The 27,924-nt window shown below is 53.3% G+C and overlaps 1 protein-coding gene and 1 long non-coding RNA gene across 2 annotated transcripts; both read right to left on the bottom strand.

The window, feature by feature from the left end:
- Window positions 1–96: 96 nt before the first annotated feature.
- On the bottom strand, window positions 97–27,924 carry LOC146420596 (uncharacterized). The gene is made up of 3 exons (XM_085048104.1): window positions 27,405–27,924; window positions 6,873–6,880; window positions 97–882 (listed from the first exon to the last, which is right to left on the bottom strand). Exons 1-3 carry the CDS (start codon window positions 27,922–27,924, stop codon window positions 97–99), a joined length of 1,314 nt encoding a protein of 437 aa, XP_084904230.1.
- On the bottom strand, window positions 16,029–17,101 carry LOC146420597 (uncharacterized). Its single transcript, XR_014849100.1, has 3 exons — window positions 17,030–17,101; window positions 16,522–16,604; window positions 16,029–16,183 (listed from the first exon to the last, which is right to left on the bottom strand). It is a non-coding gene; the product is annotated as an uncharacterized LOC146420597 (long non-coding RNA).

Below are 27,924 nucleotides of genomic sequence, written 5' to 3'. Positions count from 1 at the left end.
CCTCCCAAAGAGTAGTAAAACCATGAGGCTTTAGGTAATAAGGCTGGAGCAGAAGACAAAGCTCTTCCTGCAGTCGGGGCTTGTGCAGAGCTTCCCTTACTGGTGGCTCCGTTGGTGTTTGGCCAAGTGAGAGCTCTGGGTGAAGCCTTTTCCACACTCGGGACACTCATAGGGTCTCTCCCCTGTGTGGATGCGCCGGTGGGTGATGAGGTGGGAGTTTTGCTTGAAGCCTTTCCTGCAGTCAGGGCAGTGGAATGGCCTCTCCTGTGTGTGAATCCGCTGATGCTTGAGGAGATCTGAGCTGGTATGAAACCTCTTCCCACACTCGGAGCACTCATAGGGCTTCTCCCCTGTGTGGATCATCTGGTGGGTGACGAGGTGGGAGTTCTGTTTGAAGCTCTTCTTGCATTCAGGGCAGCAGAAGGGCCTCTCCTCTGTGTGAATCCGTTGGTGCAGGAGGAGATTGGAGCTGGTCTGAAACCTCTTCCCACACTGGGGACATTTGTAGGGCCTCTCCCCGGTGTGGATCCTCTGGTGGCAGATCAGGCTGGTGCTGAAGGTGAAGCTCTTCCCACATTCACCACACTTGTAGGGCTTCTCCCCGGTGTGGATGCGCCGGTGCCTGATGAGGGTGGAGGTGTGCTTGAAGCCCTTCCTGCAGTCAGGGCAGCGGAAGGGCCTCTCCTCTGTGTGAATCCGCTGATGACTGAGGAGATGGGAGCTGGTCTGAAACCTCTTCCCACATTCCCCACACTCATAGAGCTTCTCCCCGGTGTGGATCCTCTTGTGACGGATCAGGGTGGAGCTCCGGCTGAAGCTCTTCCCACATTCCACACACTCATAGGGCTTCTCCCCTGTGTGGATCCGATGGTGGTCCATAAGGTGGGAGATCTTTCTGAAGTTCTTCCCACATTCCCCACACTCGTAGGGCTTCTCAGTCTCACGAAGCTTCTCAGGAATCTCAAGCTCAGAACTCCGGCTGAAGCTCTTGCCAACTTCCTGGCACAGGGTGGGTCTTTGCTCTTCAGAGCACCCTGGGCTGGGTTTGCAGCCCCTCCTTGTGCAGCATCTCTGGAGCTTTTCCTCGTGGTTGGATTCCTGGGTCATGGAGCTGCTCAAAATGGCCTCTTGCATGAGGTTCTGCCATAAGGACTTGTCCTCCCTGGTCTCTCTCCTCAGCTCATTGTCTAGGGAAGGAAGGACAGGGAGAGGATTTGGGATTTGCCTCCATGCCAGAGGGAAGGGCAAGGAGATCCCCCAATCCATCCCTACCAGGACAGAGTCAGCAGCAGGGTTGCCCTGCAGTCAGGGGCGATGCTGGGCTGGGAGATGGAGGAGAAGAGAGCAGGAAAGGGGCAGTGACTTCCTCCTCACCTGCCTGGCTGTCCCTGGGCATCTTCCTCTTCCTCACAGCCCCCTCCTCCATATGGCCAAGGTTTGGGAATGGGAAATCCTGGTTTAGAGGACAAGGGATGACTACGTTGGGTTTGAACGTCGCCCTGTCCAATTCCATCTTTAGAAGTCACTGGACATCTGGTATCCATAAAAATCTCCAGAACACCAAGATTCAGCCCCAAAAAAGCCTCTCCCAGGAGTTCCCCCTCTCTGGTCTCTCCACATTGGCGTTCTGGGATTCCCTCTCTCTGGGCTGCTGCGGTTCTGTATGGACTGGGAGTCCCCCCTCTCCAGTGTCCTCACCCTCCCCCGACTGCTGGAGGTCCTGGGAATCCCACGAGTTCCCCATCCCCAAGTTCCCCACTTTGGGGTTCTGGGATTCTCCACTCTCTGGGGTCCCATTTAGGGAAGTCAAGGGTTTTGGGGGTCCCAAGGATCCCCTCTCCCCTGTTTCTCTCACCAGGCTGCCAGGGGTCCCCCAGCTCTGCCATTGCCCCTCTCCATTCTCCCCTCCCATGGCTCTCCCAGGGGTCCCCAAAGCCAGTGTCCCCCATCCCCCACTAGGTCCTGTGTGGTCCCCACATGGCCCCAGGCAGAGCCCAACCCCACCACGGTGGAGACCCACATCCCCCTGCCCCCCACTGGGGCTCTGCCAGCACCACCACTGGGACGCCCCAAAAACACCTCCTGGGGACTCCCCAGTGTGCCCCCGAGGGGCATTTGCATAACCTGACTGGGGATTACTGGGCCCATGTTGGGAGGAAATTGGGGACACAATGAGAGCGACTGGGATCAACTGGAGGGTACTGGAACTAGGCTGAGGGGGAATGAGACCACAGCTGGGGACACTGGGATCATACTGGGAGCAACTGGGACCACACTTTGGGCAACTGACTGAAACCTGAACCATGCTGGAGGTCACTGGGAGTACCTGGGAAAGAATGAGATTATTCTGAGGGAACTAGAACCTTACTGGGGCAGCTGGGAGTGCCTGGGAGTGACTATGAGCATGCTGAGGGACACTGTGATATACTGGGAGTGTCTGTAACCAAACTGGGCTGGCTGGAATCATACTGGGAACAGTTGGGACCATGCTGGGGGCAACTGGGAGCAAGAGAGAATGTCTGGAACCACACTGGGCATTACTGGGAACCAGATGAGAGGGACTTGGACAATACTAGGGGCCACTTGGGGGCAAGTGGGATCATACTGGCAGAAACTGAGAACACTTGGAACTATGCTGAGGGCAACTGGGATCATACTGGAATCAGAGTGGAAGCAGCTGGCCCCATGCTGGGGGACACTGGGATCACACTCAGGATGACTGGAATCTTACTGGGATTGACTGGGAGTGGCTGTGGGCAACTGGAATCATGCTGCAAGTAACTGCGAGGAAGTGGGAATGGCTGCAAGCATGCTGGGGGCAACTGGGATATACTGGGAGAGAGAGGGAGACACAGAGATCACACTGGAGGCTACTGAGGTCATGATGGCATTGACAGGGAGCAACTGGGATCCCACTGGGGGCCACTGCCATCATACTGGGAGGGACTGGGATCATACTGGGATTATAGTGGGTGTCAATACACCCTGACTGGGGTTTACTGAGAGCTACTGGGCCCAGGCTGGGAGCCAACTGGGGATACACTGGGAGCAACTGGGAATGGCAAGGTGCATGCTGCTGACAACTGGGATGTACTGGCAGTGACTGGGATAACCCTGGGGGCAACTGAACCATGCTGAGGTAACTGGGAGTGCCTGGGAATGACTATGAGAATGTTCAGGGCAACTGGGATGTACTGGGAGTGCCTGAGACCATGCAGGTGGTGGCTGGAACCATACTGGGACTAACTGGGAATGTGCTGCGGGGGAACTGTGACCATACAGGGGGTAACTGGGGGCAAGTGGGAGTGACTGGGGTCCTGCTGGGAGAGACTGGCATCATACTGGACTCATCCTGGGATAGTACTGGGAGTGACTGTGACTATGCTAGCAGCAACTGGGAGAACTGGGGACACACTGGGCAAAAGAGGGAGGAACTGGGAGCAACTAGTATGGCCCCAACATGGCCCCTAGGACCATGCTAGGGGCAAACTGCATCATAATAGGGAATGACTGGGGGTTACTGGGCTCATACTTGGAGTGAGGAGGAAACTGGAACCACTGGGGGCCAGGGGGGCAACTGGGCTCATCCTGGGAGCAGCCACTTGCAGGACCCAGGAGTTCTGAACCCCTTTCCCGGCCATCCCGCCCCTCCAGCCCCCAGATTCCCCTGCCGGGTGTCCCAGCAATCCCAGGCATTTCCCCTCGCAGACTCCCCTCTCCGGGCTTCTGGGGGTCTCCTCTCCCTGGGGTTCTGAAGAGAAGCCGCAGCTCCCGCAGGTCCCCAAAACCGGTGTGTCCCCAATCCCGCCCCGGCCCGGCACGGTCACCACGTGGCCCCGGGCAGAGCTTGGAGGGCCCGGGCAGAGCCCAACCCCCACCGCGGGGAGACCCGCATCCCCCCGCCCCCCATCGGGGCTCTGCCGGCACCGCCACCGGGACCCCCAAAAACACCTCCCGGGGAACCCCCCATGTCCCCCCCAGGGGCATTTGCGGCTCGGCTTTGGAGTCCCGAAAACTCCAAACATCCCCACAAAAAACCCCAAACCCAGGGATCCCCTACAGATATTTGGGGCGAGCTCCCCCTCCCCGCTCACCTGCGGGATGGGGGCGGCGATGGTCCAGGGGGGCTGTGAATTCAGGGAATCCCAGACCGCGTGGCTCCGGCCCGATCCTCCTTTGTCCTTTTTCCCTCCACTTCCTCCCGCTCCTCCCCCTCTGTCTCTCCTCCTCCTTCTCCGCCCTAATCCCACCTCCTTCTCCTCCTTCCCCCAATCCCTTCTCCCGCTCCTCCTCCCTCCCTCTCTTCCCTCTCTTCCCTCCCCCCTCCTGCTCCTCCCCCATTCTCCGAAGCCCCCACAGCCCGTGGGAGGAGCGGGGATGGAAGCGGGACAGTGGGGTGGTTTGAGGGGTTCTACCCACATTTACCCCGCTCTTTTCGTTTTTCCCACCACCTCTCTCCCTCCCTTCCCACTCACCCCAGAGCTCCGTGCCCACAGCCGGGAGGACTCCCAGCGCCACCAGTGCCACCAGTAGGGCCCCAGCTGCCCCCACACGCTCTTGCCGTGCCCAGCGCCGGTTTTGCAGGTGCCCAGAGCCCCAAAGCAGCCCAAAGCGCTCTGCCCTGGGGGGTCCCCAAAGCGGCCCCGCCCCGCGCGGCACTGGCAGCACCAGTCCGGAGCTGTCCACCCTGGGGCCATCCCCTGCTCAGCAGAGCACCCTGTGCTCTGTCAGCACTCTCTGCTCCTTCGGGAAGGATTTGGGATTCATGCCAGGCACAGACACTGAACCTCACCCCAAACTGCCCCGGTGCCATTGCTGTCCCCTCGGCGCTGGGCAGCTGCTGTCCCAGGGGAAGCAGGGACACAAAGGAAGCCAAGTACAGCCCAGCTGCCCACGCTGATCCAGACGAGCCCCAGGGACAAGGTCCTGCAGAGCCACACGGAGCCCTCGGCTCCTGGCTGGGAACGGCTTGTGTTGTGGCTGCCCCAGCGGCCAGAGCGAGTCCTGGAGCTCCCCCAGCTCCTGCAGCAGGACCCAGGTTCCACCTGCTCTGCCAGGCCCTGGCCAGGGGCCAGCAGATCCACTGGCTCCATGCAAAGGGGGAAGACAAGAAGAATGCATTGGATGCAGCCCCCAAGGACCTCGAGCAAATTGTTCAGGAACATCCAGACCTTGAGCTGATGTTTGCAAAGCTGCAGCTGGCAGAGTTCTGTGGCACAGGAGACCCAGCACGGGAAGAGGAGACCTACAAGGAGCTGCAGGAGAAACACCCTGAGCCTCAAAGGCTGCTGCACTCTAAATCTCTGCTGGAGAAAGTTCTTCCTCTCTAGAAAGAGATCCCAGGATAAGGCAAAAGCAAAGTTTGTGGCTGGTGGCAAATTTCCAATTGCAGAGAGAGCAGAGGAGGAACTGCAGGTGGAGGTTGGGAGCCTGGGAAGGAGGGAGGGGTGTGCAAGGTGGTTTTATTAGGGTTTGTTTTAGTTCTCCTCCTCATACTGTGATTTGCTTGGGTTTGGGGGGTATTTGGTCACTGCCCCACCCCAGCCACTGCAGCCTCTAGCCCAGCCCCAAAGTGGCTGCCAAGCCTCTGGCACCCTGAAAACCCCACCTGTGAAAGAGAGCAGAGCAGGTAAAGGCTGTGACACAGGTGTGACACTGACACGTCTCACAGCTCCGCAGCTCACAGCAGCTGAGATGGAGCTGGATCCAAGGCTGGGACTGTGGATCTCTCCCTCCCTCTCTCTCTCTCTTCTCCTGACTTCCTCTTCTCAAAATCTGGGTAACTTGAACATGTTATAGTTAGCTGTGACAGTGCTTTGTGAAATGCATTACTGTAATTCCAAGTTTAGTATAAGCTATAAGCTAAGTGAAGTGCTATTCCTCTCTTAAATTGTTAGGTCATCGGTTATAAGTTTGGTTAAATACCATAAAGTGCTCTTCTTTTGCTAAGTTATTATTTTTAAGATATGAGTTAAGGTTAAGGTATAAGTTAAGTTCTCTCAAGTCTGAGAGCTGTTAATCTTTTAGGCCATACTCCTTTTATCTTTCCCTCACTGTCTTTTTGTCAGATGCACCTAAACACACCTAAACACACACAGACACACACACACACACACACACAGAGGCACACGCAGACAAGGACAGTTCTCAATTAATTTCTGGCTCGATTGCCTGGATTTCCTTGGTTTCATTGTTGCTTTTTTCCCCTGCTGTGCCTGAACTGTGCAGTCAGGAGCAGAGTGACTCTTGCCAAGGAACTTTGTTGTGCTGTTGCTTAATATTAAATCTGGTTTTTGCGGATCCCTTGCTGGGGATTGTTTAAGTTCTCTCAAGCCCTCGTTCATAAGAGGGTGAAGGAGCCCTGGGCCAGGCTCTTGTCCTGGGGGACACAGGGACACTGCTGGGAGGTCCCTGTCCCCCTGTCCCACCCCCCAGGGCCCTGTCCCCCTGTCCCCATGTCAGGCTCTGGGGGTCGATCTCGTGGAACATCCTCTGGGGGAGGCTGTGGCACTGGGGGGCAGGGGGACCTGGGGAGACAGGGGACCCTGCTGTGCACGAGCAGTGTTCGACTTGTCTGGGGGATCTGTGAGGGGGGCTGGGGCAGAGTGAGTGCCCCAGTGATGTCATATAGCTACCCAGTGATGTAACACAGCCACCCTGTGATGTCACAGCCTTCTCTGTTATGTCACAACCCCTCTGAGATGTCACCCAGCAACCCTGTGATGTCACAATCCTGTCTGTGATGTCACAGCCTTCTCTGTGACATCACACAGCCTGCTCTTAGATGTCACAGACAACTCTGTGATGTTACAAAGCCACACTGTGATGTCACATCCTGATCTGTGATGTCCAACAGAGCCACCCTCCATGATGGCAGAGTCTTCTTTGCAACCGCACAGCCCCCTTTGTGATGTCACAGCCCACTCTGTGTCACAGCCTGCTCTATGATGTCACACAACCAACCTGTGATTTCACAGCCCAGTCTATGATGTCACAGTCAGCTCTGTGATGTCTCAACCTACTCTGTGATTTCACAGCCCTCTGTGACATCACAGCTCACTCTATGTCATGCAGCCACACTGTGATATCACAGCCTGCTCTGTGATATCACACAGTCCCCTCTATGATGCCATAGCTGCTCCATGACCTCACACAACCCATTCTCTGATGTCACACAGCCCCTTTCTGACATCCCAGCTGCTCTGTGGCTCTCTGACACAGCCCCAGAGGTGCCCATGGCTATGACACAGCCCCCTCTGGGCCATGGCACAGCCCCTGCCAATGCTGAGCACCTGTGAGCTCTGGGTGTGCCCTGCTGGTGTCCCTGAGATGGCCTGGCAGTGCCCCAGCCCTGCTGGGCTGTGCACAGGAGCTGCTCCTGGGCAGAGCTGTCTCTCTGCAGCACTGCCGCTTGCCAGGAGCTCCTCTGTGCCAGGAGCCCAGCCCAGCTCAGCAGCACAGCAACAGCACAGCGACTTGAATGACCCTCGTGGGGCTTTGGTGCTGTTTGCACAAGACTCAGTCCCTCAGGGTGTGTGCAAAAAACTTCTCAAGAACTCCAAGTGAGATTGAAACACTGAAGTATCTTGTGGTGTTAATGAGTTCCACTAACAGACACAACTGAGAAAGTGTCCCCAGGTTGCAGTTAAAGAAGGACACTGCAGGCAGTGATGGCAGAGGGGACAAGCAAAGCAAAGGTGTCTCTGATGCTGAGCAAACCTGGATGTGTTTCAGGAATCCAAAGGGCCGAGCCCTGACCCCAAGCCCCTGGAAAGGCAGATCCTGTCCCTCCCTCATTGCTCAGGGCTCTTCCCGGGGCACTGGGATGTGGGGATGTGCAATGCCAAGGGCAGGACCATGGGGTGGCCCCTGCCAGGCTGCTGGGCAGGGACAAGGAGGCCATGAGGCCCCAGGGCTGCAAGGGTCACTTGTGTCCTGCTGGCCTCAGGGTCAGGGACAGCAGCCATTGCCAAAGTGCTGCACAAGTTGGCTCTGTCAGGGCCTTGCAGCTCCTGCACATCCCTCTGCCCTCTCCAGCCCAGGCTGTCCCATGCTGTCCATGCCCTGTGCCTCTGTCCCTGCAGGCTGTCGTCATCCCCTGGCTGCCCCACCTCGCTGGCCCCTTCCTTCCCTGACAGCTCTGCGTCCTGCCTGGCTCTGCCTTGGCACACAAAGCCTTGGGCTGATCCAGGCTCCTAACAAACCATGGCTCTGCCTTGATTTCCCTCTGGTCTAATGCTGTTCATTAGGAAGATTTTTTTTTTAGTTATGGAGAAATATTTCAAAGAGCTTCTAATAAATATGCATTCCTAGTTTAAAGGGTGTATTTTTCCTTTAGAGAAGTGGTGATTGCAGCATTCAGTGACTGACATTGATCCAGGGTCTCCCCTAAGGAGGTCTGGCCTGGTCAGAGGAGCTGAGCCTTGAGGTCTAGCACAGTGTGGACAACCTTGCTCAACATTCCCTAAACACATCCTGTCTCTCCTCTCTTACCTGGGACCTGCTCTCCTTGGAGAACTGGCTGCACTCAGGCTAAGGGGACTTCTCTTTTCTTTTTCTTTTTTTTTCTTTTTTCTTTTTTGTTTGCTTGTTTGAAGCAATCTCAAGATCCTAAGTTTCCCCACTGAAAAGAGACACTCTCCTCAATTGTTTGCCAAGCCCAAGCTGCCACTAAAGAGGTTCCTCTTCCCCAAGGCAGAACCCTGCAAGGAATGTTTTAGACACACAAGAAGTTCTACAATAAACCCTAATCCAGGGTTCAGTGAAGGCAGAATTAGACCAAGTGCTGAAGGGCAGACAAGCTTTGAACTCCTTGCAGCTCAAAGCACCCAGGGGCTTGTTGAGAGGTGTGTGAGTGAGCCAAGAGTGAGGGGAAGGGAAATGCAGAGAGCCCTGGAAGTGCTTGTGTGCAGACAGGCTGCTGGGAAGGGCACTGCAGCCCTGCCCTGGGCCAGCTGTGAGGGTGGATTCTCATGCCAACCTGCACTGGGCCACTGAAAGGGGCTGTTGCCATGGCCACTTCACTGAGCCCACGGCAGCAGCCCATTGCTCAGGGCTGGTGTCACTGCCCAGAGCCACAGGGGATCCATGGCTGGGGTTTGTGCCATGGCCACCTGCCCTGTGCCGCGCTAGCTGGGCAGGCGCCGCGGAACCAGCAGCAAAGCCCAGTGCCAGGGCCAAAGGCCAGGTCAGCCTGACAGAAAGGGTCAGTGCTGGGGACTGTTTCCATAGCAACCATCGCTGGGACACCTGTCATGGCATTGCCATGGAAACCCCTTGGAGGGACTGATGCCAGGGACACTTGCCCTGAGACACTGCTGGGCTCGGGTGCCATGGCAACCACCATAGGGCATCATTGGAACAGAGGTTGCCATGGCAACCAGCACAGAGCCCCCTTCCTACTGTCCAATGCCAGCACAACCTGCAGGAGACACTTTGCTGAGGTTGGGTCCATGGCAACAACCTTTGCCCTGCTGGGATGGGGATTGTCACAGTCAGAAAGGAGCCTGTGGAGCCATGGTGATGCTGGATGGCTATGGGGTGCTGCTTTGGGTGGGGCAGAGGGAATTTCCTTCCCAGGGCTTTCCTGGGTCTGTGCTTTGGGGCTGTGCTGAGCACAGGGTTGATCACACAGAGATGGTTTTGTTCTCGCTGAGCTTGCACAGAGCCAAGGCCTTTCCTGCTCCTTGTCCAGCCATGCTGGGGAGGGGCTGGGGGTGTGGGGGAGGTTGGGAGGGGACACAGGGGGACAGGTGACCCAACTGACCCCAGGGATATCCCAGACCATAGGACATCACGCTCAATGTGTAAAGTGGGGGAACAAGGAGGAAGGGGGAACATTTGGAGTGATGGTTTTTGTCTTCCCAGGGAACACTTGGGCAGGAGGGGATCCTGTTTTGCCAGTGGTCAGGGTGAGCACCGAAGACACAGACAGCAACTGAAGGAACAGTGTAATTTATATAAATGTAAAACTGTAAAGAATTACAAAACTATAAGTTCAACAATGTACAAAATCATTTGCAAATTATCACAACAGGAAAAGCTCAGAACTGCACACAGTCATCACTACCAAAGATTGCCTGAAGTGATTTAGAAAGATCCATCACCAGTTAGCCTCAGACTTTACCATCACCCAGCCCCACACATCAGCTGGGGAAGCTGTCACAGCCAAGGGCTGCAGAGCCACTCTGGACACTGGGAATTCCTGCAGCTGTGTCCAGCCACAGGTGAGGCTTCCAACCTCACTGGGAGAGAGCCCAGCTTGGAGAGTGCTGAACAAACAAACTGACAGCACTCCCAGTGCAGGAACATCTGGATTCATTCTCCTCTTGGATTCTCCCAAAGCCTGGCCAGGGCTCAAGGAGGAACCAAGAGAGTTGACTTTGATCCTACACCCCCAAACAAGGCCAGATGTGGCCTTGTCCAGTTTCTAAATACAGAAAGGTAAAACCAGGTTTCACCAGTGAACAGATACATAGATCATATTGCTAATAATAGTTCAGTAATGAGCAGTTTCAAATATAACCTTTGGTTGGAAGGTTCATCAAGAGGTCACCTTTGGCTCAGGGCCTGTTGTTCAGGCCTTAGTTCTTCAATTGGTCCTTTGACCAGCAGATAAACTACAACCTTCATAATCATTCTTTTGATAACAGTCTTAGATTTAGGTGTTAGGCGTAAAGGCATTGTCTCTTGTTCTTCAATGAAGTGCTGTTCAAGTTCATTACTCAGAGCTACAATTTGCATTCCTTTTAAAACATATGTAATTATTTGCTATTCTCTATGTCCTTTATCAAATCCCCCTTTTTCTTGAGACTGTGTCTCTTTTCAGACAAGTCTCAGTGCTCCATTTTTTAGCACAAAGTGTCACAACAACTCTAACATGGAATCATAACACACCAAGTGCACACACTGCAATGATTACAGTCACTGCCACAAATGCATTTCACAGCAGCCTCCAATTTGGCAGCCATGAAGCCAATCCCACCAGGGAGAATTTTCTTCTTTCTGCCACTCTTCTACTGCTCTTTCTATTGAGGTCATTCCTGACTGTTGGACTCAAACCCATCACTGATACAAGTGCAACATTCCTGTCCTAGAATAGCACAGGTTCCTCCCTGGACAGAAAGCAGATAATCCAAGGCCATGTGGTTCTGTAGAGCTCCAATTTGTGTTTGTTGGAGCTCATAGGAGGTGCTATTCAATATTTTAACATTACAATTTGCTACTTCAAATAATCAATTTAGCTCATTAACGTAAATTCCATAGGACAAGGCAATGAACATGGGACACAGGATGAACCAGAATCTTTGGCTTTCTGAAATCAAAGGCACTCTTTGGGTGGGAGATATTCCCTTGGCCCCAGCTCTTCCCTGTGGTTGTTGCCAAAGTAGCCAAAAGGGTGGCACTGCAGCTGAGAGTGGTGTAACACTGACCCTGAGCAGCTCCAGCACCCCAAGCTCTATTGACATTGTGAGTGATGTTCAAGCACAGAAATCCTTTCACATTGTGGCCTCTAACTATAACAGGGTAGGTTTCTCCTGAAGGCAAATCCTAGTGAATCCTGTAAAACTGATAAATGTATTCCTCTGTTCCACAGCACAGTTTTCTTTAATTATCCCTTCACTGGCTCTTTTACAAGTCAGAGTCCATTGACAGAGTTCTGCCACCCTGTAGCGTGGGCCCTCCAAGGGAATCCTGTTCCTCCCAACATTAGTTGAGAACATACCCAGCAATTAGTTATACTGAGTATTTTGCCTACTTTGATCTTTATATTTTCATAGGAATTCTTATGACTAATCCCTTGGTGACACTTTAGAGGTGTTTCTGGCAAACAAAGATTCTGGTTGACTATCAAGATACAGCTTACAGCCATAAGCAGTACTTCAGTGACAAGGTTATTCATTCTTTTTCGTCAATCTCATTCAGGAAGAATAATTCCATTGTCCATGGAGCTGGCTCCTTTTTCATTCCACAATAATGCCCCAAGGTCCTTTGCTGTTCAGCTTCACCGCGGTGTCTGTGGGTAACAAGGCTTGGTGGGATCCTTTCCCCTTTGGCTGGAGAGCTGCCAGGTCCCAGTCCTTGAGGTGCTCCAGGCTCCTGGCTGGAATTCCTGTGGAAGGCACTCAGGGTCACATCAGCCTTCACATGGAGCCCTGTGGATCAGAGCATTTTCCAAAGGGAACGTTGGGGCAAACAGGGAGATTTGGTCTGGCAGGATCTGTGAAACAACATCCTATAACATCTACTTGTTCTCCCATAGAACACTTGGCTGCAGGGACATATTCTCATTGTTCCTGCCCAGGTTTCAGGATTAAAACTGTGCTGTCTTTCCCCAGAGCTGTTCCTTCAGCTGGCTCAGGAGAGCCATTTGGCCTCTGGATCCACACCTTGGCTCCATTATTAGGACTGCTGGATCCAAACCCTTTATCTCCACAAGCAGTAGTGATTTGAGGTGGATCTCCATTTTTTACAAATGTCTTTAAAACTACAATATCAATAATGGTCCTACCCTGTCACGGGGTTGAATAATCCAATCTTGTTCACTATTGTTTAACAGAATTACTTGAATTTCTCCTTGATAATCTGCATCAATTCCCCTCCCATGACATGAACACTTTGCAAGGCCAAGCTTTAGTGAGCAGTTATCAAACCAAAGAGTTCTGGAGGAATCTGAATTCCTGTTCTGGTATTGATAACTCTCATTTGCTTCTGATTTATCCTCATTAAATCTAATGCATAAAGGTCCATCCATGCAGCTTCTGGAGTGGACCTGTAAGGGGTTGTCCATCAGGACAGGTTCCCATCTCCTCATTTTTTCATCTGCTCTTTTAACAAACCCTCCATCCGTTCCACAAATCCTACAGCTTGTGGATAGTGTGGTATATGAAAAACCCAGCAGCATTAATTACTCTATTTCTCACAGTAACAGACAAAGCACTCCATATCACAGTATCAGAGAACCCTATAAAAATAGCCAATTTCATTCCTTCCTCATTTATTCATCATACACAAACTCGCCAATTTTCCCACTGATGTTCAGGTCGTGGCCAAACATTTTCTGTAGGGTATTTAGTGTTATATCCCTGAGCAGCAAAAGGTAACAAATTGTCAGCATTATTTCATATTATTATTTAATTTGCATATATATATACACATACATATTTTGATAATATTTTTGCATATAATTATATATATATTTATTTACTGTATTATATTATTTCACTTGCACAAAGAAATCTGAGCTTGAGATTAAAAACTTCTGTTGCTCCATGTGGGAGCATTCAAAAAACAATTGTTCCTTCTGTTGGTGCTTTTTCCAATATGCTGTTAACAAAATTAATCCTCATCCTCCGAAACCCACAAGATCTTTTCCTTTTTCCATATGTAATTTTGGATGCATTTTAATACATCCAGTGGATCACCTTCTTTTAGCTGACTTCCCCATTGCTCACACAGTGCTCTAAACTCAGCCCACTCCAGAGTCAATGAACTATAGGGAAGGTCTTCCCAACCAGGAATCTTGGATGGAACTGATTCCTTACATTTATATTTAAAAAGTGACATTTTGCTGTGATCTGGACAGACTATGCCAACTTTGTTTTGCCAGTGGGCAGGGCCAGCACCAAAGACACAGACACCAACTGAAGGAATCAGTGCAATTTCCTATAGTTCACAGCAGCAAAGAATCACAACAGGAGAAGCTCAGCAATGCACCCAATCATTCCAACCAAAGATTGCCTGTAGTGATTTAGAAAGATCCATCACCAGTTACCCTCAGACTTTACCATCACCCAGACCCACACATCAGCTGGGGAAGCTGTCACAGCCAAGGGCTGCAGAGCCACTCTGGACACTGGGAATTCCTGCAGCTGTGTCCAGCCACAGGTGAGGCTTCCAGCCTCGCTGGGAGAGAGCCCAGCTTGGAGAGTGCTGAACAAACAAACTGACAGCACTTCCAGTGCAGGAACATCTGGATTCATTCTCCTCTTGCATTCTCCCAAAGCCTGGCCAGGGCTCAAGGAGGAACCAAGGGAGTTGACTTTGACCATACAACCCTAAACCAGGCCAGATGTTGGATTTCATTGCCTTGTCCAGTTTCTAAATACAGAAAAGTCAATACATGATTCACTAATTAGTAGATACATCTATCACAGTGCTAATGATCATGCATATTTTGGTAATGAGTGGATACAAAGATAACCTTTGGTTGGAAGGTTCATCGAGAGGTCACCATTGGCTCAGGGCCTGTTGTTCAGGCCTCAGTCAGGCCTCTTGTTCAGGCCTTGGCACTTCAGGGATGTGGTTTAGTGCTGGGCTGACAGTGCTGGGTGAACAGCTGGGCTTGATGAGCTCAGAGGTCTTTTCCAACACAAAAGATTCTACAATTCCAGGATTTTATCTGCTGCATTCAGCCTCATCCATGTCAGCAGCATTACTTTGCTCTGAAAGCCCTCTTGGTCAGCTCTGGAGGCCTAAGGCTTCAGGCCCTTTAGCTCCTGGTGCTTAGCTGCTCATGCTGAACAAGATGACTCAGAGAGAAGAATAGAGTTCATCCAAAGCCTTCTGGGACACTGAGAGGGGAGGATGTGAAAACAGGAGCATTGTTTGGTGTCACCTCCTCTCTGCCCTTCAGGCCTTTCGGTGCTCTGAAACAGCCAAGAGCTTTCTTCAAGAGTGCAAGAAAGCAGCTGTTCCTTCTGCCAGGTCTGGCTCTCTCCAGTCTCTGCACTTGACTGCTTTTGTCCCTCTTGCTGTGCCCTCTGTTCCCCCTCTGCTCGCTGGCTGCTGCCCAGGACTGTGCAACTGGCCCAGATCAAGTGCTCGAGAGCCTCATTTCTCTGCCCTTGGAGCTGCCTGGGCACAGCAGCCTTTTCCATCTGCAAGCTCCATATGGACAGGGAGTGCCCAGCTCCGTTCCTTGCACAACCTCCAGGAGCCCAGGGCCTGCCATCTCAAGTCCCTGCTGGCACTGAGGGCCCCCAGGTGCCTCAGGCTGCTGTGACACCACTGCAAACAGGAGGCAAGAGTGGCAGGGGTTGTGCTCAAAGTCAGCTCCATTTGCTGCTGCTGCTGCTGCTGCTGTGGGGTCATTTGTCCAGCCCTGCCCCAGACTCAGGGATCAGCTCCAGGCCCTGCTGCTGCTCCCTCGGGATCAGCCACAGTTTGGTTGTTGCTCTCAATGCCAGCAGAAGCAGTGGCTGAAGCAGCAGGTGCTGACAGTGCCCCAAGCCCCGGAGCCAGCGGGAAGGGAGCTGCTTCACACGAGAACCAGGAGCAAAGGACATTTCTTTATTAGGACATGTTTTCTGTTTTAAGAAAAAAAGAATAGAAAAAAAGCCTAGATGAAATATGAAAGATAAAAACAAAACACAGATGTGTAGTGTAAAATCTTCTGTAACCTTGGATTAAGAGGTAACTGATCTTTTGTAAAAGAGAGCTCAGTTATTTACTTTGTCAATGTGCCAACAGCATGGATCTATCTTACTGACTTCAGCAGCCTTTTTTAATAGATTTTGGGGTTTGTTTCCAATATTAAGTTATTTTAAATTGTGGTTAAGCAACAGAAAATTGATTGTGCCCTGCCAGCTCCAAGCAGGACTGGGAATCCAGATTCTGTTGATCCCCATCTCATTAGCAAGATGCCCTTCCTTCTCACCCTGTGAATGAGCTGTGCATTCCCTTTGAAATTGTCAGTGCTTTCTTAAAGATGCAAAGTCCCACTTACAGCTTTTTGCTCTGGTTTGGAAGTGGAAAAGGGCAATTCTTCATTCACCAACTCCAGACTGCACTGCCTTAGGAACAACAGCCCACTCGCCAGGTTTGGCTCACTCACGGCACTTCTAGAGGAGGAAGAAAGTGCAATTGCACAATTCCAACCCAAAAAGAAGGAAGAGTGGGACAGACAAAACATCCTGTGGACATACAGGCATTCAGCTGGGACTGTGGAGTGTTGGGGTTCTTGCCAATTGGATGTGTATCCCTCACTGCAATCTCTGGGCCTGCAGGAGAGTCTCACTCACCTGCACAAGCAGAAAGCTCCGTCGGTGTGCTCAGAACAGGCTCGTCTGATGCAGAGCTGTCAGAGCAAAGGGAGGGCAGAGCAGGCCCAGCCGTGCCCAGGGCTGAGCCCCAGCAGAGCCCTGGCAGAGCCCAGAGCAGCCTCAGCATCTGCAGAGCCCTGCTGGAAGGAGAGAAACCAGAAACTGCCCATCAGCTGAAGGCTCCTGTCCCCCTTGTCCCAACTGCCTGCAGTGCCCAGGCCATGCTGGCTGAGCTCAGAGCTGTGCCCAAACCTCCCCATCATTGCTGCCTGTGGGAGGAGAGCAGGAGGGCAGGACATGTGCTCAGCCTCCAGCCAGCCATGGCAGATCCACCTCCTCAGCAGCTGCCCAGAGCAGGATGCTCCTGTGCTCGCTGCCATCTCCCCAGAGCCCTCATCCCACCCCTGCCGAGAAGATGGGGATCCACCTCATGGCATCTGCTGCTGGAAGAAAAGCTGCTCCCAAAGGATGTCCTCACCTTTCTCCAAGGGCACATCTGAGCCATTCTGCAGCTGGTCCCAGCACTGCTCCATCCAGACCAGACACCAGTGAGAGCTCTTCCTTTAAAAACCAAACAGCAAATCAATGAGATTACAAAGAAAAGGTGGAAACAAGAAAAAAGTTACAACATTATCACTGTCAGGAGCTCAAGGAAGGACTAACCCCTCCATGCCAGGGAAAAACCCACTCACAGCTGGGGTAAACCAGGGCTTTCTTCCTTCCCCCTTCATTGCTCCCCCAAAATAATGGTAATCCAGGGCAAACAAGGGCAGTGGAGCAGCCCAAGCCCTTCCTCCCCTGCCTAACAAACCTGCTGCTGCACAGCTTATGGAGTCCCACCTCTGCTCCCCCCATGGGGGTTTGTTTTGGTCAGGGTGGCTGCCCCCAGCCCCAGTCCAGGGCACAGTGGGTGCTGGGGACTGTTGGCAGGGCCAGGAGCCAACTCCCATTTCATTATCACCCCAGACCATCCCCGCAAGCCCTACCAAAGAGAAGAAGGTGCCAGAATTTAAGTCAATCATCTTCAGCTTTCATGTCACCAGGACAAGGAAGAGGTTGTCATCCTTGAAGTCCTCTTTGGTGTCTCCAGGTGCAGCTCCACCTGGTGCAGCATCTCCAGGGGCTCCTGCTTCTTCCCTGGGGGCCACACCAGGCTGTCAGTGTTCTGCCCAGAGCCCCAGCCAACAATGAACCAGGACAAGCAAAACCAGGGTGGATGGTGGCCACCAGTGCTTGCCAGACCAGATCTCCAACTCAGCTCCAGCACAAGAGCTGTGAGTTCCCTGATGATCCCTGCTCAGAGCTACAGGCAGGTCAAAAAAACATCTGGTTTGCTTTACTTCTGGTTGCCAAAAGATGTGTGGAGCTGTTACCTGCCAGGCCCCTGGACCAAACTGTGCATGTGCATCTCTTCTGTCTTCTAGGGCCGACGAACACCCTGCATCCAAGGGTCGTTGAAGAGGTCCTCCAGCGATGGCCTGTCCAAGGATTGCATGGACAGACACCTCTTAATAACATCTTGGCACTCTGAGGAGAGAAACCAGAAACTGCCAGTCAGTTGGAGAAGGCTCCTGTCCACTTTTCCCTCCCAGTTCCCGTGCCCAGGCCATGCTGGGTGTGCTAGAACGGTGCCTAAACTTCCCCATGGATTCTCTCTTTTGTAGGAGGGCAGGAGAGCAGGACATGTGCCACCTCCTCAGCAGCTGCCAGAGCAGGATGCTCATGAGCCTGCTGCTCTCTCCCAGCACTGGTATTCCCCCTGTGCCACAGAGATGAGGATCCACCTTGAGAGAGCCGTCGTGGGAACAAGATCCGCCCCCAGATGATCTCCTGGCCCCTCCTGAATGGGTGCTTCCCGACGACCAGGTGGTACAGCAGGAGGCCCAGGGTCCAGATCGTTGCTGCCCCACCGTTGTAGAATTTGAGGTGGATCCACTCTGGTGGGCTGTAGGACAGGGTTCCTGTGGAATACAGATGGAGTTCATCAGGGGATGCTGCTGCTCCCAGAGCCTCACCCCACATCCCTGGGCATGCAGGGGCTGCAGCAGTGGCACACAGGGTGACCTGCTGCCCTCTCGCCAGCACCTGTGACTCATGTACAAACTTGGGGTTGGAAAAGAAGCCACTGGTGTTGGAATGAGGCAGCAGAAGCCCTGGGGAGGTCCAACCACGACATGCAAAATAAAACCATTCCCAGAGGTGGGAAAAACCACTCTCATCCCTCTCTGCATTGCCCCCAAAAAACAATTACAAGCCAAGGCAAACAAGGGGAGTGCAGCAGTCCAAGACCTTTCTCACCAGCCTACCAAACTGGCTGGGGCATGGGGTCTGACACCCCTCACTGCTACACTCATTGGGGTTTTGTCAGACTGACTGCCCCAGCCCCAGCCCAGCCAAGGGCAGAGTGGGTGGTGAAGGTGGTCAACAGGGCTGCAAGCTGCCCCCTTCGACCCCCACCCAAAAGTAACTTGGCTGAAGAGTTAATCCCATGCCTGGCAGCTATAGGAGAAGCCCTGGTGCTACACCCAGGCTGGACCATGAGATGCCCAGGAGCATCCCCTGGGAAGGCTCACCTGCAAATTGGGTGTAGGCTGTGTCTTGGAGGAAGGTGCCACAGCCAAAGTCAATGAGTTTCAGTTGCATGGTGGCCAGGTCGAGCAGGATGTTCTCGGGCTTGATGTCCCTGTGCAGCACCCCGCAGCTGGTGCAGTGCCGCACGGCCTCCAGCACCTGCCGGAACATCCCCCGTGCCTCCTCCTCCGGCAGGAACCTCCGCTCCGCCAGGAAATCCCAGAGGTCCTGACAGCGCTCCGGACGCTCCAGCACCAACAGGTAGTCGCTGGGGAGCTCAACCCACTCCAGGAGCTGGATGACACCAGCACAGCCAGTGGACACCTTGTGCAGCAGCACGATCTCCAGGGGCGCACGGGTGCCATCGGGCTGCGGGAGGACCACGATGCCATCAGTGGGGCTGAGGCCATGCCATGGCTCTGGGACCCCTCACCCAGCCCGGGATGCTCTGCGCCCCCCGCTCACCCCACGCCCGCTCTACCTCCCTCGAGGCGTCCTGGCAGATCCCACCCTGCCGGGCCCCGGCTTATCCCCGCCCGGCACGGCCCGGGTTCTGCCGCTGGCCCCGCTCACTCACCAACTCGCCCCAATGATGGATGCGATCCCTCGAAACACATTTGATGGCCACCTGCGAGCAAGAGACAGCAGCGGGCTCAGCTCGCCGCCCGCCCTGCCGAGCCCCACCCTCCTCCTCCTCCTCCTCCTCCTCCTCCTCCTCCTCCTCCAGCCCCGCCACTCACCGGGGCGCCGTCCGCTAGCCGCGTCCCCGCGTAGACGCTGCCGAACCCGCCTGTGCCCAGCAGCGCACCCAGCCGGTACCGCTCCTGCAGGGCCTCCTGCGCCTTCCCTGCGGGCGACACGCGGCCGTCACCGCTCGGCCCGGGGCCACACACGGCCCCCGACCGCCTCTGCACCACCCCGGGCCGGGCATCCCCCTCTGAACGGGGCACAGGCGGCTCGGGGCCGGCGGCCGGACTGCCGAGCGGCGGAGCTCGGGCCGGGGAAGGCGCAGCGCGGGCGGCAGGAGCGGCCGCGCCGTGTGTGTCGTCCTCGGGCCCCGGGAGGAGCCGGTAACGGGGCCGGAGCTGGGTTCGGGGCCGGGGCCGAAGCTGGGGCCAGGGTCGGGGCTGGGGCCGAAGCTGGGGCCGAAGCTGGGGCCAGGGTCGAGGCCGGGGCCGCGGTCGGGGTCGGCACTGGACCCTGCGTCGGGGCCGGGGCCAGGCTCGGGACAGACGAAGCCAAAGGGTGGCGATGCCGCCCCAGACCCAGCCACTGATGCCCGCCCAGCAGCGCCACAGCCAGGCCCGGCAGAGCCGGGCAGAGGCGAGGGCGCGGCGGGACGCCCAGGGGCGGGGAGGGGGCAGCCCCGGCCGGGGCCGGGGGCGAGCCTGGGGCATGGCCCGGGCTGGAAGGGGGAGAGGGAGGGCGAGAAAGGAGGGGACACAGGGAAAGGGACACTGGGAGAGGCTGCGGGACAGGGGGAGAGGGAGAGGAGGAGCAGGATAAAGGGAAGGAGAGGGTCCTCAAAACTCTTCAGTCGCTGCCGCCGCCGCTGCCGCCGCTGCCGCTGCTGCAACTGAAGCTCTGGGGCAGTTAGTCCGAGTCTCCGTTAGTCCAAGTGGCCGTTTGTCCGAGTGACCGTTTGTCCGAGTGGCCGTTTGTCCGTTCCCCGCTCGCCCCCGCGCGCCCCACGGCCGAGCCCCGCCCGCCCTCGGGGGCAGCCCCTGAGTCTGTCCAAACACGGGAACTTTGCCGTGTTCAGCCCACATCCAGAGGCTTGACTGCTGCACAGTGGCACAGCAATCCCCTTGGCTGCTCTGGGCATTGTCCCTGCTGAGGGTCAAACACTAGCAGAGCACATTCCCTGTCTCTAGAATTCATACCTGACCCAAGCACTGCACTTGTGTCTCCAGCATTGCTTTCCAAGCAGAACGGGGAAAGACAAACTGTGTGTAACTCATGGTATTTCAGAGAGTCTAAAACATGCTAAGTCATAGATCTTCGAGGTGAGATCCATTTGCAGTTAATGGGATGGAGAAGTAGTGCAACATGGAAAAGGGGAGCATAGAAATAAATAGAGGAAAACATCTTGAATTGTTTCTTTACCTTTTCTTTTCACTTCTTGAAAGCTGTTTCAGTTTTCCAGGAATCTTCTCCACAGTCCTGTTTGCTCTTTTCAAGAACCTTTCCTGGAGGGAATGAATTGCAGGAATTATTGGGCTGAGCTGGCCCTGGCCGGGTGCCTGGTGCCACCAAAGCCGCTCTGTCACTCTCCTCACAGGTGCAGGACACAGAACTCAGGAGGAAAGGCTCGTGGGCTGGGATGAGGGCAGGGAGAGGTCACTCACTGGTCACTGTCAGGGGCACAACAGACACAAGCTAGGGAAATTAATGGAATTGATTTCTAAGCAAATCACAGTATGGGGAGAATTAAAACAAGCCCTAACAAAACAGCTTCCCCACCCCTTCCTCCTTCCCAGGCTCCCAGCCTCCACCTGCAGTCCCTCCTCTGCTCTCTCTGCAATTGGAAATTTGTCACCAGCCACAAACTTTGCTTTAGCCTCATCTCGGGATCCCTTCCTGGAAAGGAAGAACTTTCTCCAGCAGAGATTTAGAGTGCAGCAGCCTTTAAAGCTCAGGGTGTTTCTCCTGCAGCTCCTTGTAGGCTGGGTCTCCTGTGCCACAGAACTCTGCCAGCTGCAGCTTTGCAAACATCAGCTCAAGGTCTGGATGTTCCTGAACGACTTGCTCGAGGTCCTTGGGGGCTGCATCCAATGCATTCTTCTTGTCTTCCCCCTTTGCACGGAGCCAGTGGATCTGCTGGCCCCTGGCCAGGGCCTGGCAGAGCAGGTGGAACCTGGGTCCTGCTGCAGGAGCTGGGGAGCTCCAGGACTCGCTCTGGCCGCTGGGGCAGCCACAACACAAGCCGTTGCCAGCCAGGAGCCGAGGGCTCCGTGTGGCTCTGCAGGACCTTGTCCCTGGGGCTCGTCTGGATCAGCGTGGGCAGCTGGGCTGCACTTGGCTTCCTTTGTGTCCCTGCTTCCCCTGGGACAGCAGCTGCCCAGCGCCGAGGGGACAGCAATGGCCCCGGGGCAGTTTGGGGTGAGGTTCAGTGTCTGTGCCTGGCAGAAATCCCAAATCCTTGCCGAAGGAGCAGCGAGTGCTGACAGAGCACAGGATGCTCTGCTGAGCACGGGATGGACCCAGGGTGGACAGCTCCGGACTGGTGCTGCCAGTGCCGCGCGGGGCGGGGCCGCTTTGGGGACCCCCCAGGGCAGAGCGCTTTGGGCTGCTTTGGGGCTCTGGGCACCTGCAAAACCGGCGCTGGGCACGGCAAGAGCGTGTGGGGGCAGCTGGGGCCCTACTGGTGGCACTGGTGACGCTGGGAGTCCCCTGGCCACAGGTGAGGAGCTCTGGGGTGAGCTGGGGGAGGAGCAGGGGGATGGGGCTGGTAGATGGGAGAAGGGGTGCTAAAAGGTGGGGTGAGACCCCCCTAACCGAGTGGGAAGGGAGTGGAACCCTGTAAAAATCAATGTTTACCAAATATGTTAAAAGCCACTGAGAATGAAGAGGGATGGATGAATTAGCTTTTGTAATGAGGGAAATAAAGGAAAAAACCCACAACAAAACCCACTGGGGGACTGAGTCCAGGATATCTAATCTTTGAAATTCTCTGCTTGGTGTGGGATAGAATGAAATTGCAAAATTGGTAACAGTGAATTGTTCAATTTATTTAAAAACAATCCCATAAACAGGAAAAGGCCACCTCCTGGAACAGTTAAACTGGGAAATTCACCTGGAAGTTACTGGAAATCGATTTCTCCAAATTACCCAGACAAATTTGGAATCACTGTCTTTTGGTATTGGTGAACAAATTTTCTGGATGGCCAGAGGTCTTTCCCTGTCGCACCAATAAATCCAGGGAAGTGGTAAATATTATGCTTAATCAATCATACCAAGATTTGGGGGCAACTTGGTTTGTCTTCAGGGAGAAGCCTCCATTTTATAGCAGATGTAGTGCAACAGCTGAGCAAAACCCTGGGTATAAAAAAGGACTGACACAGCCCTTGATGACCACAGGTGAGTGGGAAAATGGAAAGGATGAATCAGAATATGAAACAACAAATTAGTAAAATGTGCCAAGAAACCTCTTTAAAACAGCCACAGACCCTTCCTCTGGCTCTTCTGTGAGTCAGAATTCAGCCAGGGACAAAAACAGTGAATTGCTGTAGGGTTGGCTGTACCAAACACCATCAGTTCCTGGAGAAATCCATCCAAAGGGAGAAACAGACTTAAATCTATACCTGGTTTCTTTAGGAAAGGTGGTTTATAACCCTGTCAGGACCAGTTGCTGTGGATGTCCCTGTTGATCCATTCCAGTCTGGGGATTTTGTGTATGTAAAGAGTTGGAGCTCTGAACCCTTGAAGGAAGAGTGCAAAGGAGCTTTCCAAGTTCTCCTGGTAACCTACACTGCCCTCAGGGTGGAAAGAATCAAACCCTGGGTTCATCACACACAGGTAAAACCAGCAACCACACACTAAATACAGCAGAGAGAAAACTGACTGATACCCTGGACCCTGCAGGTTATATATATATATATATACACTACTGTTTTAGGTATCAAATATGATTTTCTAAGGGGATGCTGTTTATTGGATCTAGATGAAGATGATGACTAATTGCATATTTATAATAACAATAGAAACTATGTTGTTAACCTCTGGGGAGGGGAATGTGGTCTTAAAGTTAGTGCAAGATTTTTGCAGATTACAGAATGTAACACCTATAACAGCTTGTTTGCCAACACATTTTCTCTGCAGAAAATCCAATTCCGTGGGGAGCTTTAGTCAGCGCTTTGACAAAAATCTGGGAACAGGTGTGGGAAGGAAATAGCACCCAGGGCAAATGGAAAGGGATGGAAGGAGAATATTCCTTCCAAAGGAATTCTTACAGATCAGAACGACACTGTTGAGAATTGTAATATCTCAAAACTGGACCTGGAAATCACCTCAGGAAATACCTATTGGCTGACAGATTGCACTGATACCCCTTGGGGATGTCAAATTCCAGAAGTATGGAATAGCCCTCAGACAGGACAGTGGGAATATATCCAGCCAGTTCAGTGGTGTCTGGACTGGGAAGGGAGCCCAGGCCTCCCAGAGGACCCCTTCCAGGTGGGTATAAAATAGCCTGATTTAATAAGGCCAAGGCCAAAGGATCCCAGGACAAGGAAAAATGGAATTGCGTTTGGATAGACACTTGAACTGTTTGGAATCCTGAGGTACAGTGGCTCATGGCTGTGGCCCAGGCTCTGAGGGTGGGATGTGTCTGTAGAAATTATTCTGCCTTTCTTAATGACACCTGTTAGGTCTCACCTAACAAACAGTTCAGCTTGGCGAGACACAGACTGTCAGCAGGACATGGTAAAATCATTAGCTCACTCAGGATGGGTGGGAAGTGATGGAATTTGGGGCACACATTTGCCCTTGGGGGAATCAAGAGCACAATGAACACTTGGGGTTTTAAGGTTATGTCCCTTGTGGAAGGAGTCACCCCTGGGAACCCAGCTGTGGGGAAAGGTTAAAGGGGATGAAACTTGGAAACATCCCAGCATGGGAACTGCAGTGGGATGGATTTTAGAATCCATCTTTACTCCTCAAAGATCTTTCTTTAGGAACAGACCAAACACACACCATTGGACTGCAAATGGGAACTTTAGTGAATGCAACTCAGTTGGGGTTTACTGAAATAAATGAACAATTGCAAGCCACAACTAAAATGACCTTACAGAACAAACTGTCATTAGATCTTTTGCTGTTACATGGAGTATGAGGATACTTGAATTGAAACAACAAACTTGTGTGCACCTTCTAAATGTGATGCTGAATTGGATGATCAGGCAGAGAGGATAAAATTGGTTGCTGCATCCAGCAGGGAATTAAGGGGAGGATTAGAAAGTAACTGGTTAAATAAAATATTTGAAGGACTTGGATTTTCTCTGACTGCTTGGTTGGCCTTACTTTTGTAAAATATGATTGGGATCACAGTAATAATTGTGATTATGACACTTGTTTTAAGCTGTGTAAAGAACACAACTGTGAATGCAACTGAGGAACTGACAGAATGTGAGTAAAAGGGCAGAGTGAGGCTTATGAAGGCTTGAAGGGAAGAGGAGCTTCCCAAGCCTCAAAGAGGGGGAATGTTGCCAGATGAAAAATCATTTGCACCTGCTGGGTTCATACAATGCTTACTGTCCAGAACCCCCTGGCCCCTGGAACCACACAGTGCTTATTCTGTAGGAAGCAATCAGCCCAGGTGTGCCAACTTCTACCAGCTCACCAGGCAGTCAGGTACGACTTTGGGGTCACCAACCACCAGGGACCACCGAAGAGAGCCCCAGGACAGAAGAACAGATGTGCAAAGAGTGGGGGGAAGTATGGTAATGATTTTGGGGAAAAGATTATCATATGTAAGTTTATTCTGGGACAATCACTGAATAGGTCTGTAAAATACAGGATAGAAACAGGAACTTTCCCGTGCTCAGCCTGCACAGCTTTGGAAGGAGCTCTTCCCTGTGCATCTGGCCAAATAAAGAATGCTGCTGCTTAATGCTGCACTGGTGTTAAGAAGGTTTTTATTTTACTGAATTTTTGGGAACACCTCTGTGGCTGTCATAGAACCACAGAGCAGCTGTGATGTCAGAAAGGAGCTGTGTGACATCACAGAATGCATTGTGTGAGGTCATCAAGCAGCTATGACATCATAGAGGGAATGAGTGACATCACAGAGCAGGCTGTGACACAGAGGAGGCTGTGTGACATCACAGAGAGGGCTGTGATGTCACAGGATAGTGATGGGACATGGTAGAGTGGGCTGTGATATCACAGAGCTGCCTGTGGGACATCACAGAGTGGGCTGTGACACTACGGGGTGGTGGTGTGACATCACAGAGCAGGGTTGTGACATCGCATATAGGGCTGTGACATCACAGGGCAGTTCTGTGACATCACAGAAAGGCTGTGGGACATCACAGAATGGGTAGTGACACACATAGTGGGTTGTGACATCATAGGGGGGACTGTGTGACATCACAGGACAGCTGTTAAATCACAGACTTACTCTGTGACATCATAGAGGAGGCAGTGACATCACAGAGTGAGCTGTGACATCACAGCGCAGGTGTATGAAATTACAGGGAGGTGTGACATCATAGAGTTGCCTGTGACATCACAGAGTGGCTGTGTGATGCAACAGGGGACTGGGTGAGGTCACTGTGAGGTCACTCCACCCCACCCACCCTCACAGTTCCCCCAGAGAAGTCCAACACTGCTGATGTGACCCCAAGCACTGTCCCACCTGCAGGATCTGCTTCCCATCGGCCTCTTCCTCCTGCAGCCCCAAGCCCAGGTTGGTGCTAAACAAAGGGCACTGGCTCAGGGTCATCCCCCGGTGGGGGCTGTGCACCCCCTCTGCCCCCTCCCCAAATTCCCTCCTGGGGGGAGCAGGAGCTGGGTCAGGAGCCCCGTGGGGAGGGAAAAGGGGGTGACACTGGGATGGGGAGGGGTCACCCACGCTCTGGGGGACACACATGATCCCTGGGGACACCCCTCACCTTCTCCCACAGCACCAGGAGGATGAACCCCAGCATGGAGCCCCTGAACCCTGGCAGCATCTTGGGGAGCAGCGTCTGGGGGCAGCTTTGGGGGTCTGGGGGATCACAATGGCCTCAAAGCCCCTCCCAGCTCCATAGTCACTCACAGGCCTCTTAAACCACCCCACAGCTCCTTCTAGGATCCTCCCAAACCACTCCCTGCAATATAAATGGTCCCAAGAGCCACCATAACCCCTTTCCTATCTTCCCCAAGACCCACCCAAATTCTCTCCAAGCCACAGAGCCAGGCCAGGACCCCAAAACTCCCTCACAGACTCCACCAAGACCCTTCCAAGCACCACAAATGCCCCCAAGAGCCACAAAAGCCCCTCCCAATCCCCTCAGGAGCCCCTAAACCCCCTCCCAGCCCCCATGACACTGACCAGGAGAGGTTGGTGGACAGGAACAACCACAGCTGGGGGCAGCTTGGGCACTTCAGCAGCAATTTGAGCACCTTGGGGAGCACACCCCAAATGGGGAGACCCAGGCCAGGCACTGGGACAAAAAACCGGAATTAATGGAGAACAGATGGGCTCAGGTGGACACGTTTTGCTGGCACAACTATGAGATCATGGCCATGTACCCCAGCCTGGGCAGCCCCAGAACACCCAAATCCTCATTAATTTTCCCCTGAATCTCAAAGTCACCCACAAATCCCAGTAAAATGGTGCAGCTTTAGATTACTTTGTTTCATTTATTTAATTTTACCCCAATTTTGGGTTGTTTTTACAGGATGAAGAAGGAAATTATTCAGGTTGGAAAAGATCTCTAAGATCATCCAGTGTTGCTTGATGCCACCAGAAGAAACAACTGGACACAGCAGGTGACATTTTTTAGGGGATATAAAGTTAATAAATCAGCCCTTCCCAAAGAATTTCCGATATCAATGTGAGTCCCGATGGATGTTCCAGCCTGTGTTTGTCCAGGTGGCTACAGGGAATCAGGAGGATGTGGAAGCCACCAGCCAGGTGTCTTCCCAGTGTGGGTCCCTGCAAGTGAGGGTCATCAGGGCTCTTCCCAACGTAGGTGCTCCAATGGGGAATGAAGTTGGAGCAGCACATGAAGCTCTTTCTGCAGTCAGGGCACTTGCAGGGCTTCCCTTACCAGTGGCTCTGTTGGTGTTTGGTCAAGTGAGAACTCCTGGAGAAGTTCTTCCCACACTCAGGACACTCATAGGGTCTCTCCCCAGTGTGGATGCGCCGGTGGGTGATGAGGGTGGAGTTGTGCCTGAAGCCCTTCCTGCACTCAGGGCAGCAGAAGGGTCTCTCCCCTGTGTGAATCCGCCCGTGCAGAAGGAGGTTGGAGCTGGTCTGAAACCTCTTCCCACATTTGGAACACTCATAGGGCCTCTCCCCAGTGTGGACCATCTGGTGCTTGATCATGTGAGAGCTCCAGTTGAAGCTCTTCCCACATTCCCCACACTCATAAGGCCGTTCCCCAGTGTGGATTCTCTCATGGACGATCAGCTCAGACCTCCTGCCGAAGCTCTTCCTACAGTGCTCACACTCAAAAGGCCTCTCGCCAGTGTGGATCCTCTGGTGGCGAATCAGGCTGTAGCTTTTGCTGAAGCTCTTTCCACATTCCCCACACTCAGAGGGTCTCTCCCCGGTGTGGATGTGCTGGTGGCTGACAAGGTGGGAGTTGAGCTTGAAGCCCAT

The sequence above is a fragment of the Lichenostomus cassidix genome, unplaced genomic scaffold (assembly GCF_008360975.1).
Source record: "Lichenostomus cassidix isolate B80296 unplaced genomic scaffold, HeHo_3.0 HiC_scaffold_730, whole genome shotgun sequence".
NCBI lineage: Eukaryota > Metazoa > Chordata > Aves > Passeriformes > Meliphagidae > Lichenostomus > Lichenostomus cassidix.
The sequence above is the reverse complement of the archived record's forward strand: the minus strand, read 5'-3'. Positions and strand labels throughout refer to the sequence as shown.

Bases quoted from the DNA above. Each gene is read 5' to 3' on its own strand.
- LOC146420596 (XM_085048104.1), bottom strand. From the start codon at position 27,924: ATGGGCTTCAAGCTCAACTCCCACCTTGTCAGCCACCAGCACATCCAC.